Raw genomic sequence first — 14,851 nt, forward strand, 5'->3', positions numbered from 1 at the left:
TTAGAAATAATGTCAAACTTACACAAATTTACAAAAACAGTAGTGTTTTCATATGCCCTTCACCCAGCTTCCATGTGTTGCATAACCAGAGCACAATGATCAAAGCCAGGAAAGTACAGTGGCACAATGTTTCATTACGGTCAATCCCAGTTTGTCACCTGTCCCACTACAGAAGAGCCTGGAGAAGACTGGGGGGCCCTCCCCCTGCCCAGAGCGTGTCTGTGGAGTCCCTGAGCGCAGAGTCAGCCGGTGCTGGGACTCCCCGGGGGACGCCCCGTTAGGTCGGATTCATAACCCTGCCCAGGAAAAGGCTGCTCCACGTGAAGTGGTCGAAGATCATGACAATGAAGGGCCGGTTGATGTGGACGGCAAGGGGCTTGGACGCCGCGTTGGGCATGAGCCCGGAGGGGGCAGCTGCCTCCAGGCCGCTCTCACTCAGCTGCAGCATAGCCTTGTGGACCACCTGTCGGGGAGGGGGGGCGGAAGTGGGGGTTGAGCACCTGCTGTGTGTTGGGGGCTTTCCATACCTCGCTTTGAGCCCTCCCACCCTCGGTTTGTGGTGGCAAAGCTGAGGCTCAGAGAGGGTCGCTTGCTGGCTCCCTAAGTGGCGGCTCCAGGATTAGGGCCAACGTCTGTCCACCTCCGGAACCCAGGTGGCACCTAGGCTTCTTTCCTAGAGAGTGGGCAGGTGGAGCCGGCCGCGGGGAGTTTAGGGGGCTCATGGTACTAACTGGACTTCGGTGTCCACATCAGGCACTCCTTCCGGGGTCCTGGGCGAAGGGGGACCTCCCTCCTCCACCCCACTAGTCACATACTAGGGTCCAATTTATGCAAAGTGCTTGGGCCTGCCCAGGGTGGAAAAGGGACCGTTGAACGGTCTCTCGTTGTGATCAAAATTAGGGAGAATTTCTGAAATCAGCAAAATGCCGGAGTGGCTCGCGTCAGGAGCCTTGGGTGGGTCAGAACTGGCTAATAAACAACATCCGAGGGGACGGTGCCTCTCAGCGGCTGGACAGCGAGGAACCGGAGGCTCTGAGAAGCTCCGTAAATAGGCACACGTAGCTAGGAGGAAGCCGAGCGGGGCCAGGGAAGCCCTGGGGTTTGTCCTGGGAAATGAGGTTTCGAGTGGAAGAGACCCAGGGCCAAATGTCACGCCGTTATCCACGAGCTCTGTGGCCGTGGGGGGGGGGATGGGGGTCATCTACCTTTCTCAAGACAGAGAGGCTCCTCCCCCGAGAGATTGGCTCAGGTCAGGGCTGGCTGACTCAATCCTTCACGGGATGCGTTTTATCCAGCACATACTGCGTGCTGGAGGGAGGGGCTGCTGCCTCTGGAACTCTGTCCTGTCCCCTGTCTGGTTTTGTCACCTACAGGACTGTGAGGTCCCGTGGGGGAAGGGCCCCATCAGAATAGCGCAGGCATACCCAGTATCTAGAAGTTTGGGGCACAGAGTGGGTGTTCGATACTTATTAGGTTCTGGAGTGACCAGCAGAACACAGAGCTGACGGATGAAGGGTCATGAGTGTGACGGGTAGACGGGCCGATGTGATTTCACTCAGACGTTTCCCATTTCCCTGGTCCCTTCTTGGTACCGGCCGCCCCCAGTCCTGCCATGATGGCTTGGTTTCCCACCCTGTCCCCCTCTGTGTGGCCCGGCGGAAGGGGCACGCGCCTGGGCTGCGACCCTCCCTTGTCACTAGCTTCCGCGTAACCTTAGAGACATCGCATTTCCCTGCGGAGCCTCCGTTTGCCCTGTTGTAAATAAACGTAGGGGCGTGGACAAGACCCGGGGCTCTCAACCTGGGGCTCAGAGACCCGCTCGTGAATGGGCTCCGTGTTGCTTATTATTATTTGTACCGTGAATTTGGGGGGCTCTAGGGAGACCGGCTCTAGGGACATTTACCTTCAACGCCTTCAGCTGGGCCTCTCGGGTGATGCCGGAGAAATCCGCCCCGTTGTTGACCCAGTCTGCAATGCCCATGCCCCTCAGGATGGCCCTGAGGTCGTAGTCTCCAGAGATGGACACCTTTGGGACGTGTAGGTCCACCTGGCTGCTCGGGGGGCAGGGGGTAAGCAGATGGGGTTAGACTTCCCCTGCCAGGCGACTTCCGTTTCCTCTGTGACCCCTCCGGACCCTGCCTCCCAGCCGGACCCACTTTTGGGAGAAAAGAGAAGGGACAGAACAAGAGGCAGGCTTTGTCTCTTTCGCCATCACACGCGTGAGCTTCCTCTCTGGGCCTCTGAATCGCTCGATCTTTTCTTCTTGGCTCTTCTTGGCGGATTCTACCTGTGGTACAGCTGGGCATTGAAGAAGAGGGTCCCTGAAGAAGTCCTTGTGGTCCCCCAGGCACCCCCTGCAGAAAGGGAGGGGTGGGGGGGAGCACCCTGGGAGCACCGTCCTGGCCCCAGCATTGCCACTAATGCTGTGCAGCTTTAGCCAAGTCCTTGCTTGTCCTCATTTAAAGAGCGAGACAGCGCAGGGGCAGGGCCGTGAGGGCACTTCTCTCCGAGAGGGGAATCAACCTGGTGGATGTCTCCTAGCTTCTGTATTCGCATCCAATGCCTGTGTGTGTGTGTGTGTGTGTGTGTGTATGTGCACACACACACACACACACACACTCACTCATGCAACCTCAAGGAGTTGGAGCCAACATCTTCAGTTTCCAGATGGAGAGAACTGAACTCAAGAGAAGCTGAAGAATTTCCCCAAAGTCACACCACTGGGAAGCAGCAGAATTGTGAAGAGGTCAGGACTAGTTGCCTCAAAGCCCCATTGCCTCATGGGAAGAGAGAGAGGGAAGGAGGGGGAGAGAGAGAGAGAGAGAGAGGAGGAGGGCAGAGGAAGGGGGAAGGGGGGAGGGAGGAAGGAGGGGCAGGGAGGGAGGGAGAGAAAGAGACAGGGAGGGAGGAGGGCAGAGGACAGAGGGAGGGGGGAGGGAGGAAGGGGAGGGAGGAGGGAGAGGGAAGGAGGGACAAGGAAGAGAGATGGAGAGAGGGCTCTCACGGGCTGTGTGTGGGGGCAATGAGCCTTCCCTAGGAGGTAGGAGACAGCGGGACCCTGAGGGGTGCTGCTCCAGGGAGGGGGGAGGTGATCATGGGAGGGGTGAGGTGGGAGAGTGGGTGACACAAGCCTGGAGGTGAGGACCCCTAGGGTCTGACTTCTAGGACTAGCAGAGCGTCATGTGGATGGAGTAGAGAATTCCTGCCCAATCAAAATTCTGCCTTGGATGTTTGTTTAAAAAAGAAAAATCTAGAAGAAAATCGTATGTGTTTTTGATGAATGTTTTTTAAGCTGAAGTGTTTTAGTGAAGAGCTTATTTTTGGCGTAAAGAGAAAGATTATCCTTCTCATTTTCAACAGAAAAGGAGCCAGAATTTGCTTGATCCACGGTCGCACATACCCACCCCACTCCCCCCCCCCCCCCCCGTGGCCATGCGAAAGGTCAGGTGCGAGGGGTCCAGGACTAAGGACACCTCTGGGGCCCCGCGTAGCGCCAGGGCATCTCCGGGAACCACGGAGCTGACCACACGGCTCTTCCCGGCTGGAGTGAGGTCAGACCCCAGGCGTCCACGTCCACTCGCAGAATAGGACTAAACTCTCCAGAAGCCCCGGCCCTGAGCAGCTCTCTGAGGCTACGACTCGAAATAAAAATAACTTGAAACCACAAAACCCAAACCCCGCGCATGTATTAACGTAGCAGACCTTCTTTCTGGATTTTCTGCCGGCGAAGCTCTTGGATTACAAATTTCATTCAACTAGAATTTGTCTCAGTTTTTGCTGCTGTTGCTGCCTGGCCCTGTGGGTGCCCCGGGACACGGCCTCCTGGCCGGGGTTTGTGCCATTTCCTGTCCCACGCACGCTCTGGGTGGCCCTTCCGCTGGCTGAACTTGCCCTCGGGCTTAACACACAGTTCAAGTGGAAACCAATTCCCTCCGCAGCCCTTTCTGTGGTCGGTCCCCTGGGGCAGCCAAGCAATCCTCCCTTCCCTCAGCGTCGAACATTTACCTAGCTCCTTTCTGGTCCCGCGAGGGCAGAACTGACGTCATTGTACAGTATTAATTCCAGCAGAATCTGTGTTTCTGCTCTCAAATGCATGTCTTTGAAGTCCATCTTTTGTCCTATCCACCTTCTCTCCTTTCTGCTTAGCCTAGTACATGGTCTAAGCTGCTGCTTCCATTTGTGTGTATTGATAGAGGGGCGCCTGGGTGGCTCAGTGGGTTAAGCGAGTGACTTCGGCTCAGGTCATGATCCCACGGTTCAGTTCGTGAGTTCGAGCCCCGCATCGGGCTCTGTGCTGACCGCTCAGAGCCTGGAGCCTGCTTCAAATTCTGTCTTCTGCTCTCTGCCCCTCCCCTGCTCACATTCTGTCTGTCTCTCTCTCTCAAAAAAATAAACATTAAAAAAAATTTTTTTAAAGGTATGTGTATTGAAAGAGAGAAAGAAAAGAAAGAAAGGAAGGAAGAAGGGAAGGAAGAAAAGAAAGAAATGGCAAGAAGGAAGAAAGAGGAAGAAAGAAAAAATGGAAAGAAAGGAGAAAGAAAGGAAGGAAGGAAAGAAGAAAGAAAGAAGAAAGAAAGGAGAAAGGAAGGAAGAAAGAGAAAGAAAGAAGGAAAGAAAGAAAGGAAGAAAGAAAGGAGAAAGGAAGGAAGAAAGAGAAAGAAAGAAGGAAAGAAAGAAAGGAAGAAAGAAAGGAGAAAGGAAGGAAGGAAGGAAAGAAGAAAGAAAGAAGAAAGAAAGGAGAAAGGAAGGAAGAAAGAGAAAGAAAGAAAGGAAAAAAAAAAGGAAAGGAAAGGAAAGAAATGGCATCTGTTCTGGAAGCCTTCCTGACTACTCCAGACCCCAGTGTTCCCTTCCTCCCCGCGTCCCCTTTGCCCTTACGGTCTGCACCGCCCCACGCACCGCCAGGGCCCACGCTGATGGTGCTGCTCGGATTGCTTGCACACAGACACAACTGAAATCTCACGAGAGTGAGGATCACGTTCAAGAACATCTATCCCCTCCTCCAAGGTAACCATAATTTTGATTGCCGTCTAACTCAGAGGTGCCTGGGGGGGGGGGGGATGTGTTTGTTCGTTCATTCATCATGCATCATTCATTCCCAACTCCCATGCTCAGTCAACCCCCCCTGAGTGTGCACCCCTTGCGTGGGCCTCGGGTTGGGCACGCGTTGGCTGGTTGTCCCTCCCCCCTCCCCACTGGCCCGTGGGCATATACACCCCTCACCCCTTTTCCCTTACTCCTTTATTACCTACCTAGGTCCTTACTTTCTTTTTTTTTAAATTTTTTAAATATTTATTGATTTTTGAGAGAGATTGAGAGAGAGAGAGAGAGCCAGAGAGCTGGGGAGGGGCAGAGAGAGAGAGGGAGACACGGAATCCGAAGCAGGTTCCAGGCCCCAAGCTGTCAGCACAGAGCCTGATGTGGGGCTCGAACTCACGAACTGAGATCATGACCTGAGCTGAAGTCGGACACTTCACCGACTGAGCCTCGTGTTGGCTCCGGGATGAAGGAAACGGTCATTTTGGTGTATTTTTTATGGGGTCTCTCAGGAGTGGTAACCGTGCTTGATTTCAGGGAAGCAAGATAATAACAATGGGTAAGCGAGGGGCCGGGGGCAGTTGGTGAACACAGTTTAAGCCAACAAATCAAAAACGTGATCACGCAGAAGGTAGCTGTTAGCCTCCCGGGGACGGGGCACCTCGCTCTGTGGACCGCCCCAACGTATCTCAGTGTCAACCGACAGGTGGATGAACAGGTGTGACCTCTCGGTCAGAGAACCTCAGGCCATTGGGGACCCAGCGGACCGGAAAGCGATGAGCCCCGGGGGGCGGGTCCAGGGGGAGGGCAAGGGCTTACCTGATGGTCAGCGACTCAGACCACCTCTGAATGGTGTCCCTGCTCAGCGCGGCGATGACTGTGTCCATCTTCCCCTCGTCTGGGAGGATGAAGAAGACGGTCCCGTTGCCCGTGTAGTCCAGCTGTACCAGCTGGCAGGGGAGCACCCGGTCTTTCAGGTACTTGATGGGGCTCGACTGGAACATCGTGGGCACGGTCACCACGGTGCTCTCGTTCACATAGAAGTTCTCCTCCCTGGTGCTTTCCGGGTCGAAGGGCTGTGCCCACGTGCCTGGGAGAGGAGGGAGGGGGAGGGCAGGAGACAGGCCCGTGAGAGTGGGTGGCAGGAGAGCTCTAGGCCAGGTCGCGGCCCCCACCAGGGAGGCGGGAGGTTCCCGGTAAGGCATGAAATCCCCGGCACTTTTGAGCCCGTTGTATTCTCCACCTCTTGGCACGGACTGAGGGTTCACTCTGTTCCTGAGCTGCTAAAAACAGGAGGAGGGAGACAGAGGAGAATGCTGGCCCTTGGATTTGGGGGTCGGATTCAGGAAACCAGATTTTGCCTCCCACCCGAGCCCGGAGTGGATCCCGGATTGGAGGGCTCTGAGATCGTGTCGAAGGGAACTCGGGCTGTGAATTCGAGGTCAGGAGTGGGGGAGGTTTGGAGCAACGGACCGCCCGTCCCATCCCCGCGCCTTGACGTCAGCCACAGAAGCCCGGCAGGCACCCTGGCCCTCCGTGGACCGTGCCCACTCCCCCGAGGGCCACACCCCATTTCCTGCGGGCAAAGTCAGGATAAGATGCCCTTGAGGTCACAGGCTCACACCAGCGGCTGGACTCGAAGCCCTCCGACATGTTCCGCGATGGCATCCCGTAGCCTCTCTGCCTGCCTCGTGATGGGGAGCTCACTACCTTCACGGACCAGACTCTCCACCACTGGTCAGCTCTTAACAGGAAGAAAATTGCCCCGAGAGCCAAAGCCCGCCCGATCGTGAGGCCTGCCTGCTGAGCCCCTTCGACCCTTCTGGGCTCATTCCAGGCAACCGTGAGTCCTCTTGCAGGTGACAGAACTCTGGGTATTTAAAGACGTGGGCAGATCTCGCCAGGGCCTCTGGTGACTTAGGTTAAGACTCTCCAGGCCTGGAGATGACTGGGGACCCTGCATCCTGGGGGTCCCCAGTGTCTTGGATGCCTTCGGCCTGAAAGCCCCGGCGCCCTTGTGAGGTCTCTGTGTCCCAACTGAGGCTGCCTGGAGGTGGCGGCCAGAGCAGAGGTCCAGGCAGGCCTCTCTCCATCCCGCCACCTGCAGGATCTGCGGACCACAAGGCCAGAACTCTTGTTCTGTTCAGCCTCAATCTCCGTGAAGGGCTCCTAAGGGAGGCAGTAGGGAGAGGTGGGCGGAGGCGGGGAAAGGGCCGGGTGGATGCGGGGCCTGGATGCCCCGCCCCCTCCCTGGTGCCTGAGTGTGACGTCACAGCCTGGCTGTCTCACCGCAAGCGGGATCATTTGAGGGCTTTCAAACCATCCTCCAGAGGAGGCCTGGGATCCTCTGGACTGAAGGCAGTGGTTCACTTACTAAGTGGTGGTTTACCTGTCCGACTTCCAGCAAAAAAAAAAAAAAAAAAAAAAAAAAAAGTGAATTTTTTCAGGGTTAGGTTTTTCCTTGGGCACAAAACAAAATACAGAATGGGGCCCGACGTCTACTTTAGGGGATTTTTTTTCCTTGAAAATTCTCGGGCCGTGAGCACTCGGGGTCGGGAAACTTAAGAATTTATGGGGGCGAACTGGGGAGAGCAAGGATGATTCTTGCGGAAAACCTTCTAACGATATTTTTAATGTTCTCACAAAAAAGAAAAAAAGCTGTCGAGAGAGTCCACCAAGTAAGGAACATGCCAGGGACACTTTGCCTGCCCTAAGTTTAGTGATGATAGCTGTGCCATTGCTCATTGCCACTTATTATGCAGGCCTTCTGGAAACATATTAGGGTAGCCCCAGCTTAAACAGGGGCTTGCCACTTAGTTTGGCTGTGTTCCGGAAAATCTGTGTACAACAAAGCAGCACACGCCCCTGTCGGCTCTCGCACTCAGATTTCTATTTCCAAAGCCGTTCGGATTTTATCACCAGGAACTACTCTTTTCCATCAGCTCAGTCCCACTGTGGTCGTGAGAACATTGAGAAACTGCCAGATGACGTCACCAAATGATGTCACCAAATGACGGCTGTCCCACAAGCCCCCTCGCGGGCCCCGGAGCACCCCTTCCCCCGTACCTGGGTTTACTACACTCTGCTTCCAAGGAAGTGCTGCCAGAATCTCTATGCGACCACTGTTGAGCTCCTGCCATGTGCCAAGCACTGTGCAAAGGCACTGGGGCCTCCAAAGAGACAAGGATACCAGGCAGGAGCACACAGTCTGTGGGAGAGATGGCCTGTGGAGTTTGGGGGAGCACTCGGAAACCTTTCTGGGCAAACATTCCCAGAGTCCTTGACCCTCCCGCGATTGAGTGCAAAGAACACGAATGGAAACACCAAAGACCCTGAAGGGCCAACTAATATTTGACAAGGGAGCCAAGATAACTCAATGGAAAAAGATAGTCTCTTCAATACCTGGTGCCAGGAAAACTGGGTATTCATGCAAAAGAATGAAGCTGGACCCACATCCTACACCACATGCAAAAGTTAACTCAAAGTGAATTAAAGATCGGAAACCATAGGGCGCCTGGATGGCTCAGTCAGTTAAGCATCCGACTCTTGACTTCGGCTCAGGTTATGATCGCACAGTTCGTGAGTTTGAGCCCCGCATCAGGCTCCGTGCTGCCGGTGCAGAGCCTGCTTGGGATTCTCTCTCTCTCCTCTCTCTGCCCCCTCCGTCTCAAAATACATAAATAAACGTAAAAAAAAAAAATCTGAAACCATAAGGCTAGAAAACGTAGGGAAAAAGAAGCTCCCTGACATTGATTTGGGTGCTGACTTTTTGGATATGACTCCAGAATTGCAAACAACAAAAGGAGAAATAAACAAGCAGGACAAACTAAAAAGCTTCTGCACAGCCAAAGATACAATCAACACTACGAGAGGCGGCCTACAGAATGGAAGAAAACATTTGCAGACTGCATATTGGATAAGGGGCTACTATCCCCAATATATAAGGAGCTCATATACTTTGATAGCAGAAAGCAAATAATTCAACTCAAAAATGAGTGGAGGCCTTGAATAGGTATTTTCCCACAGGAGACGTACGAATGGCCAACAGGTACGTGGAAAGGGGCCCAACATCCCTCATCGCCAGGGAAATCCAATCAAAGCCACATGAGCTATCACCTCCCACCTGTGCGTGTGGCCAGTGGCAGAAAGACAAGAGAGAACAAGGGTTGGTGAGGATGTGGAGAAGAAGGAGCCCTCGTGCCCTGCGGGCGGGAACGCAGATCGGTGCAGCCGATTTTACGTGGAAAACGGTAGGGAGGTTCCTCAAAAAGTTAAAAACGGAAATTCCGTATGATCCAACAATCCCACCCCTGGGAATACATCAGAAGGAAATTCACTCACCGTCTCAAAGAGATAAAGACATTATCTGTACTCCTATGTCCGTCACAGCGTTATTGACAATAACCAAGATGCGGAAGCAACTTAGGTGTCCACTGATGGATGGATGGATGGGTAAAGAAAACGCGTGCACACACACACACACACACACACACACACAGGGATATTATTCAGCTACAGAAAAAAGGAGGAAAACCTGCCATTTGTGATCATATGGATGAATCTCGAAGGCATTCTCCTAAGTGAAATGAGTCGGACACAGGAAGACAAATACTGTGTGATCTCACATGTATGTAGAATCTAAAAACCTAGAACCCTACCACGTGAGGGGATGTGGGTGTCAGCTCGCCTTATCTTGGGGGTCACTTTGCAGTTTGCGTGTATATCAAGTCATCACGCTGTAGGTCTTGAACGCAGGCAATGTTATAAACTAATTATGTCTCAGTAAAAGTGGAGGGAAAAAATTGCTGTCTTGGCCGGGTCAGCCTCACACCCTCCCGGGAGGGACACCGCTGCCAGGTGGGCCTCCAGGCCGGTGCAGAGGACGGAAGACAGAAGGAGGGGGGCTTGACATGACGGTAAGTCTGTCCAGGTAGCATAGAGCTGGGGGGGGTGCGGTTGGCTAACGGGGGGCACTGAGTAGGAGTTGGAGAGAAGAGAAAAGGGCAAGTGAGGATTCTTTCTGGAGACTATGATCTGGATGAGCTTTGAGGTTGTTGAGAGATACATATTAAATGTGGTTATTACCTTTTTCCCCCCGTTTCACTTGCATTTCTTCAAACATGACTGGTTAACTGAGACCGAACCACCTGAGCGCAGGCTTATAAGGTCTAACAAGATGTTTGTTAAAAATGAGGTGTGGAGGGGCGCCTGGGTGGCGCAGTCAGTTAAGCGTCCGACTTCAGCCAGGTCACGATCTCGCGGTCCGTGAGTTCGAGCCCCGCGTCGGGCTCTGGGCTGATGGCTCAGAGGCTGGAGCCTGTTTCCGATTCTGTGTCTCCATCTCTCTCTGTCCCTCCCCCGTTCATGCTCTGTCTCTCTCTGTCCCAAAAATAAACGTTGAAAAAAAAAATTTTTTTTAAAAATAAAAATGAGGTGTGGGAAGACTGTAGGGGGTGCTCACGAGAAGCAAGGATTTGCCTGAGGGAATCAGGGAAGGCTTCATGGAGGAGGTAACTTTTGAGCCAAGATTTGATGAGTGGGAAGAAGTTTCTGGCGCAGGCAGGTTGGGGGGCGGCTCAAGGGACAGAAAGAGTATGGGTTTTGCGGCAGGCAGAATGGCCACCCAAATATGCCCACATCCTAATTCATGGAACCCGTGAATCTGTTATGTTACATGGCAAGAGGACATTAAGGTTGCCAATCCGGCGATCTAGAGAGGAGGAGATCATTCTGGATTATCCAGGTGGGCCCAGTATCGTCACAAGGGTTTGCTTAAGAGTGGAAGAGGATGGTGGGAGGGGCAGGGGCAGAGGAGAGGTCATGGTCATGTGCTAACGGGCTTTAAGAGCAAACGAAGGGCCCAGCAGCCAAGGAATGCAGGTGGCTTCTAGAAGCTGGAAGGGCAAGGAACCAATTCTTCCTTGGAGCCTCCGGAAAGAACGTAGCCTTTCCAACACTTTTACTTTGACCACCGCGTGACCCATTTTGGACTTCTGACCTCCAGCATTGTTAAGATAATAAATCCACGTTGTTTTATGCCACCGTGTTTGTGGTGGTTTGTTAGAGCAGCCATAGGGAACTAATTCAGGCTTCCATGAGGACAGGCGTGCTCCCGGACCGGAAGGAACTCGGTGTGGTTGGACACCGTGCACGTGTGCATGTGGGCGTGGGCGTGCTGTGTGCTGTGTGTGTTAAGGTGTGCCTGCACGTGTAATTGCTCTGTGTGCATACGTGTGTGCGTACAGGTGTGTGCGCGTGCGCTCACGTGCACGCTGTGTGTGTGTGTGTGTGTGTGTGTGTGAGCGTGCTGTGTGTTGGGAAGTTGGAAGAGGGAAAACGTTGAGATGTGAGGCTGGAGAGGACAGAGAAGCAGAGGTCTCTAGGCCAGGGTCCTCAGCCTTGGGATGATAGCCACTCTGGGGCAGATATCATTGTGGGGGCTGTCCTGTGCATTGTAGGAGGCTTAGCGGCCTCTCTGGCCTCTACTTACTAGATGCCAGGAGCACACCCCACTGTACCCGTAGTTGTGACAACCCAAAATGTCTCCAGACACTGCCAAGCGTCCCTGAGGGTGGAAGGAGGAGGCGGAGATTACCCTGGGTTAAGAACCACTGCCGTAGACTAAGGATTGTAGATTTTATTCTCAAGGATAAGGTATCCCCTGGGACACCTGGGCGGCTCAGTCGGTTAAGGGTCCGACTTCGGCTCAGGTCATGATCTCGCAGTTCACGAGTTCGAGCCCCGCGTCAGGCTCTGTGCTGACGGCTCAGAGCCTGGAGCCTGCTTCAGGTTCTGTGTCTCCCTCTCTCTCTGCCCTTCCCCCACTCACACACACTCTCTCTGTCTCTCTCCCTCTCTCTCTCTCTCAAAAATAAATAAACATTAAAAAAAATTAAAAAAAAAGAATAATGTATCCCCAAATTATCTGATCATAAATACGATTGGGGGAGGGGGCCTTGTTAAAAATGCAAACTTCTGGGACTTTCTTCCAGCAGTTTTGCTTCAGTACGTCTAGCATGGGCTCTGGAATCTATAATTTTAACAAGTCCCCATGGTGACTTCTATGAACAAGAACTTTGGAACACTCTGCTCCAAACTGGGGAGGAAGGGCTGGAGTTTGGTGGAGATGGCACTTGGTCAGAGCTGGTTGTGAATTCTGGGGGTGTGTGTAGCCTGGGGGCCATCTGGGGGGAGTTTCTGGGGGTCAAGGGCTGTGTCTGGCTGGGCTTCCAGCCCCTGGCCCGGTGCCCGACTCCCGGCCAGCACTCAGACAACATACGTAGACCACGGGGGGTCGGACTGTTCACCATTACCTGTTTGGGCCTTGAATGAACCTACCAGAGCTTGGGTGAGTGGCTCAATTCTTCTAGGTGTCATTTTGAACATTTGTAAGATGGTATCATTCTACTTGCCTAAGAGGACTGTGGTGAAGACAGAGATTCACAGGTGAAAATGTGCTTTGTAAAATCCAAGATTTTGCCCAAGAATGCACCCTGGGTTTTGATGGCTCTTACTGTTCTTGGCAATGGGATGGGTGGGGCCGGGGGGGGGGGGTACCTTTGAAGAAGATGTAGTTGACCAGGACGAGCGTGGCTGAACTCTCCAGCTTCGATAACAAGTTCACAATTTTCCCATGGGTCTTATTTTCGATGTACTCATTGATTTGTCTGCTGGCTCCAGCCCAGTCCTCGAAATCTGTAGCCAAGATCTCCAACCCATAGTAGTGCTTGCTGTCTGCCGAGAACGACTCCAGCAGCTCCAGGCTGCGGTCAAGGAACAAGGCGTTACCCATAGCCATCTCCAGTGTGGCATCTGACTCCTTGTGGATGTGGTTCAGGTGCTGAAAACCCTGGTGGATCTCAGCTTCGGATGTCTTGGTGAGGTTGAAGCCCAGGCCCTGGAGAAGCTGGGCCCGTGTGTAGCCACGGGCGCCCAGGGACAACATAGCTAAGGCCATGGAGATGCTCAAGGGAGAGATGAAGACGTTCTTGCCAGGAGCTGAAGCCACTAGATGCCTATATAGGGTAAAGGCAAAGTCAACATTGTTTGGAGCCAAGTCCCGGTGAGGGCTCCTTGTGCTCACATCGGTGTCGGGGTCCTGAGCCTGGACGGTCCAGAGGTCACTGGTGGATAGCCAGAGGAAACAGGTGCACAGGGAAAGCAGCATTGTCCAGGATGGTCCAGCCCTGCCAAATCAGGAATGCTCATTAGACAATGTGGGGCCTCCAAGGCAGTGGGGCATGGCGAAAAGATGGGCAGAAGACCCCGTGGAAGGCCCCATTCAAGCCTCAGTTCCTTCCTCCCCATTGGCTGTGTGACCTGGGGCAAGTCAGGACTCTGGGCCTCAACTTCCTCATCTGAAAGTATGATTATACCTGCTATGATTTATCAAGTACCTACCAGGCGCCCAACGCTGACCTATGTGTTTTGCCTCTATTTCTCATTTAATCCTCACTGACAAACAAATCAAGTAGGTATTATTATTATGATTTGACGTAGGCAGAAAGGGAGGCCCAGGAAGGTTAAATATCTGACCAAGTGATACATTCAAAGAACTGAAAGAAGAAAACTATCAACTAAGAATCCTGTACCTGGCAAAACAATCCTTTCAAAAAAATTTTTTAAATGTTTATTTATTTTTGAGAGATAGAGCATGAGTGGGGCAGGGGCAGAGACAGAGAGAATCTGAAACAGGCTCCAGGCTCTAAGCTATCAGCGCAGAGCCCGATGCGGGGCTCGAACTTGGGAGCGGTGAGATCATGACCTGAGCCGAAGTCGAATGCTTAACCGACTGAGCCACCCAGGTGCCTGGGTAAAACCATCCCTTAACAATGAGGGAGAAATCTAGACAGTCCCAGATGAACAAAAGCTGGGGGAGTTCATTGCCACTAGACCTCACCTGTAAGAAAGGCTGAAGGGAGCCCTTCTGGTTGAAATGAAAGGATAAATAAATACCATCTATAGGAAGAAATAAAATCTTTCGTGAAGGTAAATATATGACCAATTAGAAAAACTTGTATTATTGTAATTTTGCTTTCTAACTCCACTTTTTATTTTTGATATGATTTAAAAGACAAATCCATGAAAAGCAATTATTAGTCTATGTTTTTGGATACACAACGAATGAAGATGTGGTTTGTGACTTAAGTACCTGAAAGGATGGGGGGTATGGAGCTGCATAGGAACAAGGTTTTTGTATGCTGTTGAAATTAAGCTGGCATAAATTCAAGTGAGAGTGTTATAACTTTAGGGGGTTAAACGTAATTTCCGTGGTAACCATACCAAATCCAGACAGAGAACCTATAAAGAAAGAAAACTACAGATAAATATTGCTTATGAGCATTGACATAAAAATCATCAGCAAAATCCTAGCAACTAGAATTCAGCAGTACATTAACAGGATTACACACTATGACCAAGTGGGATTTATTTCTGGAATGCAGGGATGGTTCCACATGTAAAAATCAACCAATGTGCTATAGCACATTAACAGGACGAAGAAAAAAAAAAGACCACGATCATCTCAGTTGATGCAGAAAAAGCATCAACTTTGGCATTATTCCACACAGCCTTTCAAGATAAAAGCATTTAGCAAACTAGGACTAAAAGGAAAGCACTTCAATAAAATTAAAAAAAAAACATATATGAAAGGCCCACAGCTAATGTCATGGTGAAAGATTGAAAACTTTTCATCTAAGATCTGGAACAAGGCGTGATGCCTGCTTTTGCCTTTTCTACTTAACACAGTCCTGGAAGCTCTAGCCAGAGAAATGAGGCAAGAAAAAGAAATGAAAGGCATCCAAGTTGGAAAGGA

The 14,851-nt window shown here is 52.0% G+C and overlaps 1 protein-coding gene across 1 annotated transcript; it reads right to left on the bottom strand.

Moving 5' to 3' along the window:
* Nucleotides 1-114: 114 nt before the first annotated feature.
* On the bottom strand, nt 115-13,204 carry SERPINA6 (serpin family A member 6). The gene is made up of 4 exons (XM_047863554.1): nt 12,595-13,204; nt 5,857-6,127; nt 1,904-2,051; nt 115-463 (listed from the first exon to the last, which is right to left on the bottom strand). Exons 1-4 carry the CDS (start codon nt 13,202-13,204, stop codon nt 278-280), a joined length of 1,215 nt encoding a protein of 404 aa, XP_047719510.1. The 3' UTR covers nt 115-277.
* Nucleotides 13,205-14,851: the final 1,647 nt, after the last annotated feature.

This window comes from Prionailurus viverrinus, chromosome B3 (genome assembly GCF_022837055.1).
Source record: "Prionailurus viverrinus isolate Anna chromosome B3, UM_Priviv_1.0, whole genome shotgun sequence".
In the NCBI taxonomy this organism is placed as follows: Eukaryota; Metazoa; Chordata; class Mammalia; order Carnivora; family Felidae; genus Prionailurus; species Prionailurus viverrinus.

What these genes read in the sequence shown, in the direction of transcription:
- SERPINA6 (XM_047863554.1), bottom strand. Translation starts at nt 13,204, where the DNA reads ATGCTGCTTTCCCTGTGCACCTGTTTCCTCTGGCTATCCACCAGTGAC. An exon ending in TCTGAGTCGCTGACCATCAG is followed by an intron (nt 2,052 to 5,856) that starts GTAAGCCCTTGC and finishes CCCCCCGAGCAG; the next exon opens with CCAGGTGGACCTACACGTCC. An exon ending in CCCAGCTGAAGGCGTTGAAG is followed by an intron (nt 464 to 1,903) that starts GTAAATGTCCCT and finishes CCTCCCCGACAG; the next exon opens with GTGGTCCACAAGGCTATGCT.